The 14,392-nt window shown below is 43.4% G+C and overlaps 4 protein-coding genes and 1 non-coding gene across 5 annotated transcripts; 3 read left to right on the top strand and 2 right to left on the bottom strand.

Annotated features, from left to right (window-relative positions):
* Positions 1-9: 9 nt before the first annotated feature.
* On the bottom strand, positions 10-3,589 carry LOC105694809 (cleft lip and palate transmembrane protein 1 homolog). The gene is made up of 6 exons (XM_012415828.1): positions 3,215-3,589; positions 2,454-3,014; positions 2,276-2,393; positions 1,992-2,195; positions 1,774-1,911; positions 10-1,690 (listed from the first exon to the last, which is right to left on the bottom strand). Exons 1-6 carry the CDS (start codon positions 3,335-3,337, stop codon positions 936-938), a joined length of 1,899 nt encoding a protein of 632 aa, XP_012271251.1. The 5' UTR covers positions 3,338-3,589; the 3' UTR covers positions 10-935.
* A 459-nt stretch (positions 3,590-4,048) lies between these two features.
* LOC105694873 (wings apart-like protein homolog) lies at positions 4,049-9,853 on the top strand. The gene is made up of 11 exons (XM_012415972.1): positions 4,049-4,700; positions 4,789-6,455; positions 6,553-6,801; positions 7,020-7,268; positions 7,463-7,687; positions 7,766-7,988; positions 8,103-8,318; positions 8,410-8,589; positions 8,672-8,760; positions 8,833-8,934; positions 9,001-9,853. Exons 1-11 carry the CDS (start codon positions 4,517-4,519, stop codon positions 9,148-9,150), a joined length of 3,534 nt encoding a protein of 1,177 aa, XP_012271395.1. The 5' UTR covers positions 4,049-4,516; the 3' UTR covers positions 9,151-9,853.
* Positions 9,854-9,984: 131 nt separating this feature from the next.
* Positions 9,985-11,784, bottom strand: LOC105694874 (BRISC and BRCA1-A complex member 2-like). The gene is made up of 4 exons (XM_012415973.1): positions 11,531-11,784; positions 11,088-11,389; positions 10,495-10,875; positions 9,985-10,403 (listed from the first exon to the last, which is right to left on the bottom strand). The coding sequence occupies exons 1-4, from the start codon at positions 11,616-11,618 to the stop codon at positions 10,029-10,031; spliced, it is 1,146 nt and encodes a 381-aa protein (XP_012271396.1). The 5' UTR covers positions 11,619-11,784; the 3' UTR covers positions 9,985-10,028.
* Positions 11,785-12,990: 1,206 nt separating this feature from the next.
* Positions 12,991-14,294, top strand: LOC105694838 (60S ribosomal protein L24). Its single transcript, XM_012415894.2, has 5 exons — positions 12,991-13,131; positions 13,260-13,335; positions 13,495-13,580; positions 13,694-13,855; positions 14,107-14,294. Exons 1-5 carry the CDS (start codon positions 13,127-13,129, stop codon positions 14,240-14,242), a joined length of 465 nt encoding a protein of 154 aa, XP_012271317.1. The 5' UTR covers positions 12,991-13,126; the 3' UTR covers positions 14,243-14,294.
* On the top strand, positions 13,901-14,033 carry LOC111673985. The gene has a single exon (XR_002762204.1). It is a non-coding gene; the product is annotated as a small nucleolar RNA SNORA79 (small nucleolar RNA).
* Positions 14,295-14,392: the final 98 nt, after the last annotated feature.

Raw genomic sequence — 14,392 nt, 5'->3', positions numbered from 1 at the left:
AGTAGCGTATTAGTAGTCGTAGATACTTCATTGGATGTCTTGTACAAGCATCGCTGATTTACACATCGAATTTCGAGCCCGAACTATGGGAGATGCGAATCCTCTGGGCGTGAATAAATCCACTGTTTGTTTAAAACGAAGACTCTCCGTTCCGTCCTTCCTGGTGGTGCACTGGAGTTTTACAATTCTCTCCAAACACTACACCGAAGTGAACTTCAACGGGACGCGTAGAAGTTGGCAGGGAATTTGTATTAAAAATGAAGTTAACACTAAACGGAACGTCGAAGTTCAACGAGAAAAAAACGGTCGAGGTCCCTTCGAGGCGGAAATAGGCCCAGGAAACCAAACGTGGAACACAGTTAGGAATTTATTGTTATTGCAAGGTAATCGTTGCGTTGGACAACCAGCCACTTGGATTCTTTAAAACGCACACGCCTCGGCGGCGTGCTTAGTGATTCTATAACGAATGCAGACGAGTAGAAACGTCGCACCGCGACGCGCGTCGTCGGTCGCGTTTTTTTCTTTTAACAGCGATCTTTCTTCGCTCGGCTCGGAAACGCGTCGACTATACATGGATCTAATACACCAGGAAGCGGAAGTTGCGCCAGTGTTGCAGCCCTCGAAAGACGGAAATTAACCTAACTAGTAGCTGCGAGGTTTCGGCAGTTGGGCGCCTCGTCTAGAACTTTCTCTTAGAGTTAACCTAAAAGGAAAGGTCCATTTCGAGGTTAGTGACGCAAGGACTTTAGCCCTTTGTACTATAATTGTTTTCCTAGTTTGTTCACGCCAGAGGTGACCTCATAGTGCAAAGAGTTAAAATCGACATCGATGCCGATAAAATTCCTCGCTTCGGGCTGCGACCAATCGCAAGTTCCGTGACCTAACCTATCTTTTTGGCTCGGCGAAGAGCCACGCCTCTAGTCGGTTTTTCGCGATCATTTAGTTTTTTTGTTCTCACTCTCGGCAGGGCCGATTGCCCGCTTTTCGGCGCTACCCGACGACTCGGCCTCCATCTCGGCGGAGAAGCCGAACTCGTTGACCCTCTTCGGGTCGGTCTTGTAGATCCAACGTTGGTACAAAAATATAAAGAAGACAATGTCGTCCCTGAAGCAACCTAGTCTGTAGAGCGTTGGCATCTTGATGACGAACGCGAAGATGTCGTCGATGAAGGTGTTCAAAAATTTGTAGGACATCATGCGCCAGGGCAGGTGCGCCACACTCTTTAGCTTGTAGTTGATGAAGAGTTGTGGCGTCATCATTATGAAGCCAAATGTAAGGAGGAACCCGTACATCATGTTGAGCATCCACGAGTACCAGCCCTTGTGTTCTAGGTACATCAGAGAGTAGACCGCATATCCTCCAAGCAGGGGATACAAGGCCCAGGAAAGGTATTTGAAGGCGAGCCCGTCGTACTCCTTCGTCGAGGACTCCACGTACGATCCTTTGTCATGGAATGTTATCTTCGGGAAGACTTTCAGCACTTTTGAGTCCCTGTTGATTCGGATGTCGACCACCTTGTTTATCTTCCAGATCTCGATACACAGTCTGACCGCACAACTAATGAGCACTACTGCGTTCGTTTCGTTGTCTAGGACATAGAGAAGGACGACCATGGACTGGAACACGTTGAAAAATATCGACCGAACTGACAACCCTTCCAGGGACTGTCGATTGTTCCAAAACTGGATATCTGTGGGTGTATATTAATAATGTTACAAATCTGTCACAGCGAAGGCACAATTACATATTTTATGTTAAACGGTGGAGTCTTACCGTTCTTAAATGCTAAGAGCTCGAACACGCTGTGAAGAACAGATACAACGATGGTCAGTCCTAGTAGGTATGGATTCGTCTCGACTAACATCTCCTTCAGGGTATCTTGATTATCGTCATCTTCGTCCACTGAATCGCCTGATGTACATAAAATAGAGTAAATAGTGTTATCCTTTTTATCGTGATACAAGATTAATAAATATCTTAAAAAAATTTACCAAGCAAGGATATAGTCCACTTGCTTCTCATTAACTGGGCCAGATATAATTGCCATTTAAACAATGACAATGGCTGGAAGGTTAATTGAAGTTCCAGTTCATTAACTGTATCGTTTAACGGCTGATAGTCACGTTGCATGTTCCAAAAGTCATTTAAATACACGATAGGCTTGTACACCGCTCCACTGGCCAAAAAATGAACGTCTGGAAGAAAAGCATTTGCTACTTGCCTATGCCGTTATCAGATTACATGGATTAAATATGGTTTAGGATTTTTGGCTTACACTTGTCAAGTGGTGGAGGTACTTGGCCTTGTATCCAATTGGTTTGATCCGTCACCAAATTGATGGTCATGTTTGGGTGCCAGTGTGATACGATCTCGTGGTCCAACAATTCAGCTTTCTAAAATGAAATTAATTTTGACAATCTAAGACCATCTGTAAGGGAAATGAGAATCTTTACCTTAATCTCTTCTTCGTTTGCGCTTGTCTCTCCAGTTAGTAAATTATGCTTCCTTTGATACTTGATCCGTTTGAACTTGTTCAACATTTTTCTAGCATAAGACATCTGGTTACCTGCATAAACGCCTTTTCCCGAAGAAGGATCTGGAGATTTCCCACTTTTCGTCACGTAGATGTGAAGATAGATAGACCCATTATTTTTAAGACCATCCGAAGGCTTAAATTTGTGCACGTGAACTCTCTCAGAATTATACCAATCCTCATATATTAAACCAGGTTCAGACCATATCAGAGCATTGGGCTCGTCGAAGTGAAAGTTTTCTGACTCGGACAAATAAACGCTGAGATCAAATGGTGTTCCATTTTGGAACATATTTATAGCTTGCATTCGAACTCCGGTATCGGTGGTGGTTTTTGGAGGAGTGGATTGCATTTTCCTGAAGAAGGTACTAATGAAATAAATAACGAGCGCCCGGAGGATCAAAGACTTAGTAATGGCAAAAAACGATTCCATATATGTTGGCTGATACTTCTTTCTTTGCTCCTCGATTTCCGCGTTAACCTAGAAAAGGTGAAAAGAGCCATCGGCATTAAGTTACCTAAATGCAATACGCAATATCTAAATGTACCGTGTCGTATTGATAAAAAAATTATTCTGACATTATTTCCCTCGGTATTTAATATAGCCAAAAAGCTGGGATCATTTTTACAGAGGTTGTTAACTGAAAATAAGTGAAGTGAGGCGGAAAATCACCAACGCACGTCTCTCTCGCCGTTTTCCTGGTCCGCCACGACCAGTTGGCCATTTTCCCGAGTATCCTGTGTATTTTCCACGACGGAGTCCCCATCGGAGCGGGCTACACCTTCATCCTCGTCGATGGCCATTAAAACGGTGAGCTCTCTTCTAGAGCTCGCTCAAATGCGGATTTCTGTACCGCCCTTGGAAAAAAACCTCACTCCGCAACAACGGCGTTGTTAATAAATACACTGTAAACGAAGGAGGCTGAGCGTGACAGTGCACGAAATCCTCGGAATGCACTCGACAATGGTCAGATTCACTTGGTCAACGACAAACGGGCGAGCGATTACGGTAGTTCAACTTCGAAGACCCCGTGCAACCCCGTGACTCGCCGCGAGCTTCGTTCATGCAGACAGATGCTAAGTTTACACCATCGGTATTTATTCAATACCAGTTTAGATAAATCCGACTTTAAGTACGTTTCCATCCTCCAGATTATATTTAATACCGAACTAACTAGACGGTGTAAACGCATTTATTTTCATTGACTCAATAGTTCCCCTTGATTTGAAAACACGACAGTTGATACATGATGTCATAACCCTGCATGCCGTCTATATCAGTTAAACCCTTTTATAAGGAATGGACTTAAGACAATTATTACAATGCTGGGAAATTATTAATCCACTTTTTAAAATAAAAATTGGCGTATGAGTAAAATTGGTTGTAAACGAAAGCGATTTTATATGAAAATTGGACAAGTTAGCATATATGGCGCCATCTTGCGTGATTTCGGAGGACCTGCCCTCCCGTGACATCGTTGTGCACCTCTCGATGGCATACGTATGTATGGTAGCCCGAGCGAAAAACATCGACAGATGGCAAAGACCATGTTATGATTAATATTTCTAATTAAATTCATAGAGCATTAGATGAAATCTGGTACGCGGCAGCAAGTGCGGAGACTGGTTAATCGAAGAGGATGATCGCAAACGCGGTAGTTATTAATCGGCGGCGAAATATCGACATCGCAGGCCCGTGCACCGAGGGACGGAGCGAATGAAACATGGCGTTTGTTTCTTTCATATGTTCCGAAAGCCCAGTCCGTTGATTTCGTTTATTTGTAGCCACGGCGAACGGTGAGCGTTTTCGCGAATATCGCACAGCCGTGGGACTCGGCACGCGTTCGCTGTGCAGGCTCGAGCACGGACGGAGCCCCTTCTTTCGGATGAAATCCTTGTTGGCAGCTCTAAAGAATGAAGGAGAACATCGCCACTCGTGGCTCCTGGAATGCTGAGTGTTTCTGAAACAGTTGGACTACCAACATGACGTCACGTAGCTACACTAAATCTTATAGCCGAAAGGTGACCAGCGTCACGCCGGCCAGTATCCAATTCGACAAGCTCTTTCGAGAGAACAGCAATCGACCCTCTGCCGCGAAGTCTGCAGGCACCGTTGGAAAATGGGGCATCACCTCGTTTACGTCAATTCGGAGCACCAATATCAATGGTAACTTATCCTGTTAATATTTATACCACTATAAGCTTTGTCTCACTTCATTATTAATTAATATATGGGAAAATGTCCCTTTCTTCAGGGAGGCGAGATGACATACACAGCTCGTTTAGTTCGAAAAGGATGAAGCTCGACTACGGCAACCAAAACGCGCGAGTGACCGCTGGAAAGGATCCGTTTTCATTCGATACCGACCCGGATGCAAAGTCGGATGCGGCCCCACCTGTAGTGAAGCCGAAGAAGTTTTTCAAGAGCCGAAACGTCCCGGCAACCATAGAGGAGCCCCGACCAGACGCATCGGTCTACAGACAAGTACCTGATTCACAGTATGGACGTGGTCGTCCCTCGAAGCAGACCCACCAGTCCTCGAAGCAGTCGACCGCTTCGACGCCAAAGGCATCGTACGCTCCAGCACGCAGAGTCACCGAGAGCTTAGACGCTGCTGTGAGTGAACCTCCTGCCGCTCCCCCTGTGACTCCTCCCCATGTTAGGGAGGAGTCGAAGCCACCGATAGTATTGAGAATATGCAAGGGCACCGCGCGTCTTGTCTGCGGTGACACGCAGGACAATCCAGAGCCCGAGACGGACACTTACAGGATCTCCACTCCCCTGGCCAGCCCAAATAAGCTGGAACTGGACCAGAAGAGTTTCAGCCCGGAGATATCGCCGAAATCGGACCTCAGGTCGACGCGCTCCTCCCAGCAGCCAGTCGTCACCACCGTTTCTATACCTTTGGACAATTCGGACATGCGAAGAACCACCCGTAGTCGGGCTAAAAACCTGCAGCTGGACCTCACATCTCCTTCGTCGGCGACGTCGAGCACGCCTGCAACGCCGAGCTCCCATGGCTCCGGTCTCTCCCTTACTCTACGGAAATCCGTAACGGATTCCAACAACACCCTCATATCTCACTATGACATTGTCAAGACTGACTGTAGTCCCACGTACTCGTGCAAGCCGACGATAGAACCTCTGATAGGGCGAGATCAGCCACTGCCCACCACGACGCAGGAGTTGATTGACATTCTCTCCAGCGACGCTGACTCCATGCAGATCAGGCCGGAAGTCGAGACCGCAGAGAAGGAAACTCGTTTCGAGAACCCTGCCGATGAGGTGCAGCACTGCTCCATCGACCTGCCCATGGCTGATGCAGTACCCACGCGACCGGATCCTGACCCGGACCCTCAGCCCGAGGTCGAACCGGAACCTGATGTCGAACCTGAGACCGAGATAGAGGCGGAACAGGAGATGGACGTGTCCGTCACTGACAAGGACTCTGCGGCAGCCAAAACCCTCGTCGACCAGGACTGGTTCTCCAGCAGCGAGGACAGCGAAGGGGCCAGCAATAATGCCGACAATGACATGACGAACAATCCACAGAGCCCCATCTCCGAGTCTCAGCCTATGGCCACCTCTGCAAATCCCACCGCGAAGCCCACCACGAAGAAGGGCAGCATCTTCAAGAGCAGGTCAACCGGCGCCACCAATGGCAATAAACGCAGGGCTCTGTATAAACACAAGTGGTGTGATAGTGACAAGGAAGCCAGCACTCCGGAGCCTGCTATTACAGGGAACGTCACTCCGGATACAGCCTCAGGGTCCCATGGGGTTGCTGGACCCATGGTTTACGAGGAGGAGTTCGAACCCTCCAAGTTAACCAGAGTCGTCACTTATCCTGAGGCCGATGCTGACTTCACCGACGAGACCGAAGCTGTTACGAGTGTCCGTTGTGGCAAGAAGGTGAAGGGTGTAAGTAATTAATTATTTGTCGGATCGATGAGTATCCTTGTTAATTTACTCCCGACGTTTGTGTTCATATTTAATTAATTTTGTTACTCCATTGTAGTTTTACACCGTGGTGAAAAATGTCAAGAAAGCTCATCAGATCCAGGAGAGCGGTGAATTCCAGGAATTTAATGATGACGTAGAGTATATCCTTGATACTTTGAGAGAGAACAACCCGAATGCCACTCGCTGTCTCTCTGCGATAAGGTTGGCTAGCAAGTGCATGGCTCCGGCGTTCCGAATGCATGTTCGCGCTCACGGGACGGTGGCCAAGTTCTTTAAAGCTTTACACGATGCCACGAAAGACCAGGTGAGAGATTTGTTTTAATATCCTATAATGCGGGATGAGGATCGAGCTAAAACATTCTCTTTTGGTCTCGCTCGAAACGAGATTGCTATTGCAGAATAGCATCTGTTGTGAAAGACATCTTCTGACGTTCTTTAACTGCATTTATCACTTTTTGATTTTGGCTCTGTGTGAAAGAAAGAGGTTACGAAATTAACCTTTTTTTTTATGTTGGTCCCCAGAGCCTCGGATTATGTACAGCGACCGTAATGTTCGTTTTGAGTCAAGACCGATTGGCGATGGACTTGGACCGTGACTGTTTGGAATTAATGCTGAGTTTATTAGAGTCGGATGCCAGCCATAAAGACGCTCTCGATGACTGTGGCTTGAGTCGTGCTGAACTTTTGAAGAATAAGGAAAAAGTTCGCCAGCTGTGCGCTGACATTCAAGCTCAAGGACATGCCAAGCATCTTAATCTTGACAATATCACCGTAAGTTGTCAGCTTTATTCGTGATACTTTGCATCGTCCCGTTATTTCATTGTTAATTATTATTGAATCGAAAGCATCCGTTATCATATTCAAATGATTTAATAAAAAGGTGGGGATACCTTAAAAGGGGTGCAGCTTTTTTAAACGATAGACTGGTGCAAAATTGTATGTCTCATGCTTTGTTTTTGTAACAGGTTGGACAGTTGGCGATGGAAACGCTTCTTAGTTTGACATCGAAACGTGCTGGGGAGTGGTTCAAGGAAGAACTTCGAGAGTTAGGAGGCTTGGAACATATCGTGAAAACCATTAGGGATTGTCACCGACACATTGCCGGCAGTGACATTACTCGTTCGGGCTGGAACGAACCATTATTGGACAAGTTACGTAAAGTGGATCGATGCTTGCGAGTCCTGGAAAATGTATGTATCAAATGTTGAGTTATTTTAGGGATATTCAAACCTTAAAATTGCCAATATCACTTAATTTCTTTCTAATAGGTTACACATATGAACGAAGAGAATCAAGTATATTTGTTGAAATACGGGGAAGGAGTTATCGTGAGCACCCTGGCCAGTCTGTATCACCTGTGTGGTCAAGAAATCCCAATATATCCAACAATTGATTCGGGAGACAAGAGTTCTACCGGTGCTGTCATTAGAGAGTGCCTCTTTGCTATACTTAAAGTCCTTATTAATCTTACTCATCGCTTCAATAGGCAATGTAAGATGTCCCTATATTTATACTATTCATTGTCAAAGAACATAGAAGCTGATGGTGTTTGCTTGAGCGTACAATTCATTTTTGGACTAATTTGTTGATTTTTTTATTTAACAGCTTTCGGAAGCAAATTTGTGGGTTCTCAGCCAGGAATTATCGGCGGTAGCTTGCAATTGGTTCTGCGTATACCGGAGTCTCTCCCAGAAGAAAAGCGTTTCGACATTATGATGTTAGCGTTAATCTTGCTGATCAACTTGGTCGAGCAGTGTGACGACAACAAGAAAATCCTTATCGAGTGTCAAGCGCCCCTGAGTACGGAAAATATCTTCGACTGTGAGTAATTAAGATATCGATTAAAATCCTACTCGTGCTTGAACAGTATTTTTAAACCGTTTTCCCTGCTTCGATTTCAAAATTGTTTCAGCTGATGAAAGTGCCGTTGAAGCATTGATCGATCTGTTCTACAAACAAGTGGAGCTAGCACGTGCCGAAGAGCAAAAGACCAATGCAATTCTGGACGGGAAGAAGGATGCCGAACAAACCGAAACCGTGTCGACAACCACCAAGTCGCAGGAGGAGTTCATCGAAGAGACTGTCACTAAATGTTCGTACCCCTCCGAGTGTATTTAAGAAATGTCATCGAAGAAAGTAAATGGTTACACTCAACTTTCGATTTTCCTTTCCAGTATTGCAAAAAGCAGGACAACACATGGAGCATACTCTAATAGGTGCCTACGTAGTGCTTCTGCTGGGATACTTAGTCATCGACAATAAGGTACGCACTTGTTCGATGGTTATTACAAAAGAATACAGTCATTGTTTCCTGCATACGAGTTTACGTTTCTAGGATTACGAGTCGTTGGTGCGTAGCAAACTCCCGGACAACAATTTCATCACGATGGTGGCCGTGCTTCAGAAGTTCTTCAATTTCATGAACCTTACGGCATCGGTGAGTCTCTCGATGAGTGGCAGCTGGTGACTGACGCAACTTTAATCGATTTTATTATTCTTACAGAATGAAATAAGCAGCTGTGGAATAGCAGCCACGGAAAAGGTGATCAAGTTCCTAAAGATGTCCGATGCCAGGGCCGAGGAAGAAAGGAACGAGCTGCCACTGCCTGCTTTGGAGGATCCCAGCATGATGCTCGACATAACCTCATCTTGATTGACATATTACGAGTACATCTGAATAGAAGATTCGTTCTGGAGGAATCGTGATGAACCCTGCAAACGAGATTCCCTTCGCCGCGGCACAGTGGACGGACCTGTTTCATATTGACCGGACGTTTTGATATATATTTATTCGTTTACGTAACTTATTGCTGTACTTTCCACCATTTACCCGTTTGATTTGCGCGAGGAGGTTAATTCGTGCGGGATAGTTTAAAATTATAAGCTGGTTTATGTTTTCTCCCCCACGTAAGGTAGCGAGTGGACCAAGTCCTCGGTACGAGTAGATTCTGTGAAATTAAACGATGTACGAACAGTTCTTGGCGGTGACGAAAAGTTGATCAGCTGATCCAGCTGTCCTTTCGTCCTACACTTTCATGGATGTCGCTCGAAAACATTTACTTTTACCTTACGAATGGCTTGCCTGATCGTTTCTCCCTTTCGTTTCCCTCGAATGGCGATGACGGGTCGTTCGAGCCATCGTAGGCGGACAACGTTCAACATCCGTTCGTTATCGAGTCGTTTGGCAGTAAGAGGGTCGAATGCGGGCCATTGAATATTCATAAAGTGTTATGACCGTGTAAGTTTATTTTAATATTAAAATTAAATCTACACTGTAAGTCTTGTAAATGTAAATTTATAAATTATAATTGTATCTTACGTACACCGAGTTAAACAATTGAATTCTCCTCGTTCAACGAATCGGCTATTATTGCGAACCCACCCACCCCAATTCATCGGTAGAGATTTTCATATTGAAAAGGTCTTTGTCACGGGAAAGGACGCACAGTGAGGTAAAACGGTTTACCGTAGAAAATTATTAACGGTTTATACGCCATGTGTAACAAGCCGTAGATATCACAGAGCAAGAAATTAGAAGTGACTGTTTCGGACAGAGTTTGCTTGAAACTTTTGAACCTCGTTGTCGATTATGTGTGAGAGTGCTCTCGTCACCATCTGAATGGGTTCCCATCGAGGACTGTATGGAACGTCTTCCACTAATTCACTGTACAACTTTCCTTGTGACGTCATGTGGTATATAGACTGCAATGTGATCTGTGGCTGTTCTTTCGGAAACCTCGCAGGAAGGTGGAAATGAATCATGAAGTAGAAGTCACGATGTTCCATAAGAATCGAGATCTGAGTGAACTCGATCGCATCGTACTCTATTACACTTCCATGCTGTAGGAGTAGTAACGATGAAATAAAACTCTTTTTTCTGTCACAACACAGCGCCAAAAAGTTTATCTGAAAGCAATGACACAATGGAATTCAACACTTTTGTTCAAGAAATTCGTTGGAAATTCTATATAATTTAATTAATTGATTGAAGCCTTACCTTCTCTTTCATGAATTTTTTTACTTCGAGAACATAACTCATCAAATACTTTTCAGGTGGGAAAGGTGGGATGTGAAGAGCAGTCGATCCACCAAATGCTTCCTCCAAACTTTTAGAAAGAAATAATTGCGGAATTTTACGAGTCCATTCGGGTCCGATGAAAGTAACGAGTAACATTGCTGCATCGTTGTGTGGCCGACTGCTCCGAGCTGGTAATTTAGAAAAATCCATTGCCATTCGAATGAGAAACCTCGCTTCCTTAGGTTTAATGGTCGACGGTAGCAATATCACTTCCACATCTTCCGTACATACTTCGGTTTCATTGATAAGCTTGTAATACTCCAATTGAAGACGCTGACCATGTTTAGCAAGTTGGTCTATCTATTGACATTTGAAACATTCGTTGTAAAAGCAACGCTTGCTGTACAAATTATTTCTACCTATGAGATTGAAATAGGAAAGAATTGAAAAATCACGTATCTAACGATTTAAGTCACTTTTTCAATATCCCTAATTTACTTTCTAATGCATGTTCTACACTCTACAATTATGTAATAATTATTAAAGAAGTAAAGAATTAATTGGTAATTTACCTGATATTTTTTATAAGTTAGGACGAGTTCAATAATGACAGTCAAAAGCGAATCGGGATCCATGGGGTCCCATTTGACAAGACTAGGTACATCTGTGGCTAAAATGTCTACATCTGGGTCCAATAAGAACAACTCGTCGCCAAATGAAAAATCTGGGCCTAACTCAGGATACTGAGAGTCAAACAGAACGTTCCAAGAAAGTGTCTGACCAGCGTAGGGTATTGACAGATTGAAACGGTCACCTTTCGACTTTCCACAGCTGGACATTATTAAATTCAATTCTACTTTACCGCAACATACGCCTAAAAAAAAAGTAATTAACAATTGCTACTACAATTAAAAGATTCCTGCTGTGCATACAAATTTCACATATTTTGTGATTAACAGTAATAATATTATTTGTTGTCAAACGCCGGCGATAGTCAACGGTATGATTATCTTACCAAACTTCTGAAATTGCAGAACGCGCTTCAAAACAGGTTCAATATATGTGTCTATAGTATTCAAAATTGGATGATTTTGATTCAACATGTTTCTGCGATTACTTGCTAAACGTGGCTAAATTTATTAAGTGACGGAAGTTGGGTACATTAAACATATACTCATTGAAATGTCACCCAGAGCAGTACTAATAATATTTATAGTTTACAAAAATACAATTATGACGTAAAAATACAATACAACGTAGGAACTATGAACAGAGATGAGTTGGGAGATTGCTCACGGGCAGGGTCGCGCGATCGCATCCTGTGCTGCCCTCTGGTTTCGTACATCAGCTTTCACCGTTTTTTGCCCCAAGGGCGGCGCAACGAATTTCTGGTAGGGGCTTGCGCACTTGCGTTGGCGATACCATTTACCAGTAGCCGTTGACGGCTCACGTACTCGTGATGGTAATACCATGCGAGTGTTGACGGTGGTGGCTTACCTACGCTTACCGACGCATTTGATGATAAGGGAAGGCACTCGTGGCGCCCTCTTTGACTTTACCCTTCACTTACCTTATATAAATTACGGGAAGGTGAAATTTGGCCGAAACTTGTGAGGCCCGAATACCTGACCACGAGTCTCACATGTGGTTGTAGGGCAAAGGGTTAAAAGAATATTAACACACAATTGAGATCTCGGAGAGATCTTGGGATCAAAATGAATTGGAAAACTGGATGATCGTCAAAAATGTCTAATACATAGTTGGTTAATAAATTTCAAAATTGGTTACCCGAGCGGCCATTCGCGAATCAATGCTTCTCTTGCATTTCCATGCAAATCGAATCATCGATTCCCCAGGCCCACCACGAGGAGGTTGCCGCTCAATGAGGCCCGTCTAGGAGCACTAAAACGTCAACCTAAATGAAATGCAAGAGAAGCATCGATTCGCGAATGGCCGCTCGGGTAACCAATTTTGAAATTTATTAACCAACTATGTATTAGACATTTTTGACGTATGATCGTATGATCGTATGATCGTATGATCGTATGATCGTATGATCGTATGATCGTATGATCGTATGATCATATGACGTATGATCACGTATGACGTATGATCTGCGGTCAGGTGTCGACCGGGAGAAGCGACGGTATGGTAATTGAGGACTCCCGATTATCACAAAATCCTAATCACCATAAAATCCCCAAATTCTAATAATAAATTTTGAAATTTATTAATCAGCTATGTATTAGACATTTTTGACGTATGATCGTTAAATATACGTAATAAACGCCTAGAAGATTATTTCATTAGAAAAAGTGGGACCACGGGTGTAGTCGACTCACCACGCCTGAAGATGGCGCCACGATTTTTTTGTGTCCGAAATGGAAGTGCCACATGTCCACTACATCTTTAGTAAATCCATGCTTAGGAGAATAGTTTAAATTTAAACCATGGCCGCTAGGTTGCAGGGCCTTGGATAGCTACAAGGAAGAACACTCTCCGTTACTATCTGATGAAGAATAACTTCATGTCGTAGAATATCGGCCTTTCGTCGGCCATTTTTGTTTTTCACGTGTGCAGGAACAGGATTCTTGTTCCTTTGTAACCGACAATGAAGTAAGTGGTCGTCTGAGCGCGGTAATAGGATCTGAATATTTGCCATCGATCGTATAAGTTTCTGTTGAAGTGTAACTTGAAACGTGCTTGCAAGTCATAGTAGAATAATATGGCGGTATTATTTTCAGGATCGGTCTTTGCGCGTATAGCGGATATAAAATATATCCAGGCCATGGAAAGACTATGGTCAAAGTTGACGGAAAGGTAATGTTCATATTCAATATTCATATTGTTTTGCTTACTGATAAACGCATAAATTGTATTGTTATTGGCGCTTGTTTGATTTGAATTTTATACCGGGAATTTAACGTATTTTCGACCATTTAGTAAAGTGGATAAACAACCTCCAATTAATCATTTCAGACTTTCACTTTCCTCAATTCAAAATGCGAGTCGGCCCATTTGATGAAGCGCAATCCAAGAAAAGTGACATGGACTGTCCTTTACAGGTACATGTATATTTTTAACCCATGTTTTGGTCAAATTTTCTTAAGTCGTTTACTTTCCGATTTAAAATCGATGATAAGAATGTTAACCCGATTCCTCTCTTTTGTTTAATTAGACGAAAGCACAAGAAAGGTCAGGAAGAAGAACAGGCAAAGAAGAGGACGCGGCGCGCTCAGAAATTCCAGAGGGCTATCGTCGGTGCTTCCCTCTCTGACATATTAGCTAAGCGGAATATGAAGCCTGAAATCAGAAAAGCTCAAAGAGACCAAGCTATTAAGTGAGAACCTCTCTAATTTTTCACGCAATGTAATAACATGAGTTTAGACATCTGTTCCTCTGATAGCATCGTTCATTGTCTATCAGATTTCAGAATGTCTTAGATCAAACATGAGCTGCTTCACCCGGAATTGTAAACAAAAAACTTACATTGTTCGGTTTTGCGGGTTCATACAGTTATAGATAAATATAATTTCTTTGATATCTACTTATATACCGATATTTGTAATGATTCTTTGACACTTCTTTCAGGGCTGCAAAGGAACAGAAGAAAGCAGCTAAAGCTACGAAGAAAGCAGCAGCTCCACCTAAGGCGAAGGCAGCACCAAAACAAAAAGCTACAAAAGTGACGCAAAAATCTGCACCACGAGTTGGAGGAAAGCGATAAGTTTGCTGTAACTTTACAAATAAATTTCTAATTATTTAGAAGGTGAATATCATCTTTATCATAAAAACTTTCACTTTTGCCCAATATTAGTTTTAACATTGCATCAGAGGGTTTAGTTTATATACTCATGACAGTTCTTCACATTTGAAA

This window comes from Orussus abietinus, unplaced genomic scaffold (assembly GCF_000612105.2).
Source record: "Orussus abietinus isolate OABI.00-Male unplaced genomic scaffold, Oabi_2.0 scaffold319, whole genome shotgun sequence".
Taxonomy (NCBI): domain Eukaryota; kingdom Metazoa; phylum Arthropoda; class Insecta; order Hymenoptera; family Orussidae; genus Orussus; species Orussus abietinus.
Note: the sequence above shows the minus strand (reverse complement) of the source record. Positions and strands in the feature narration are given on the sequence as shown.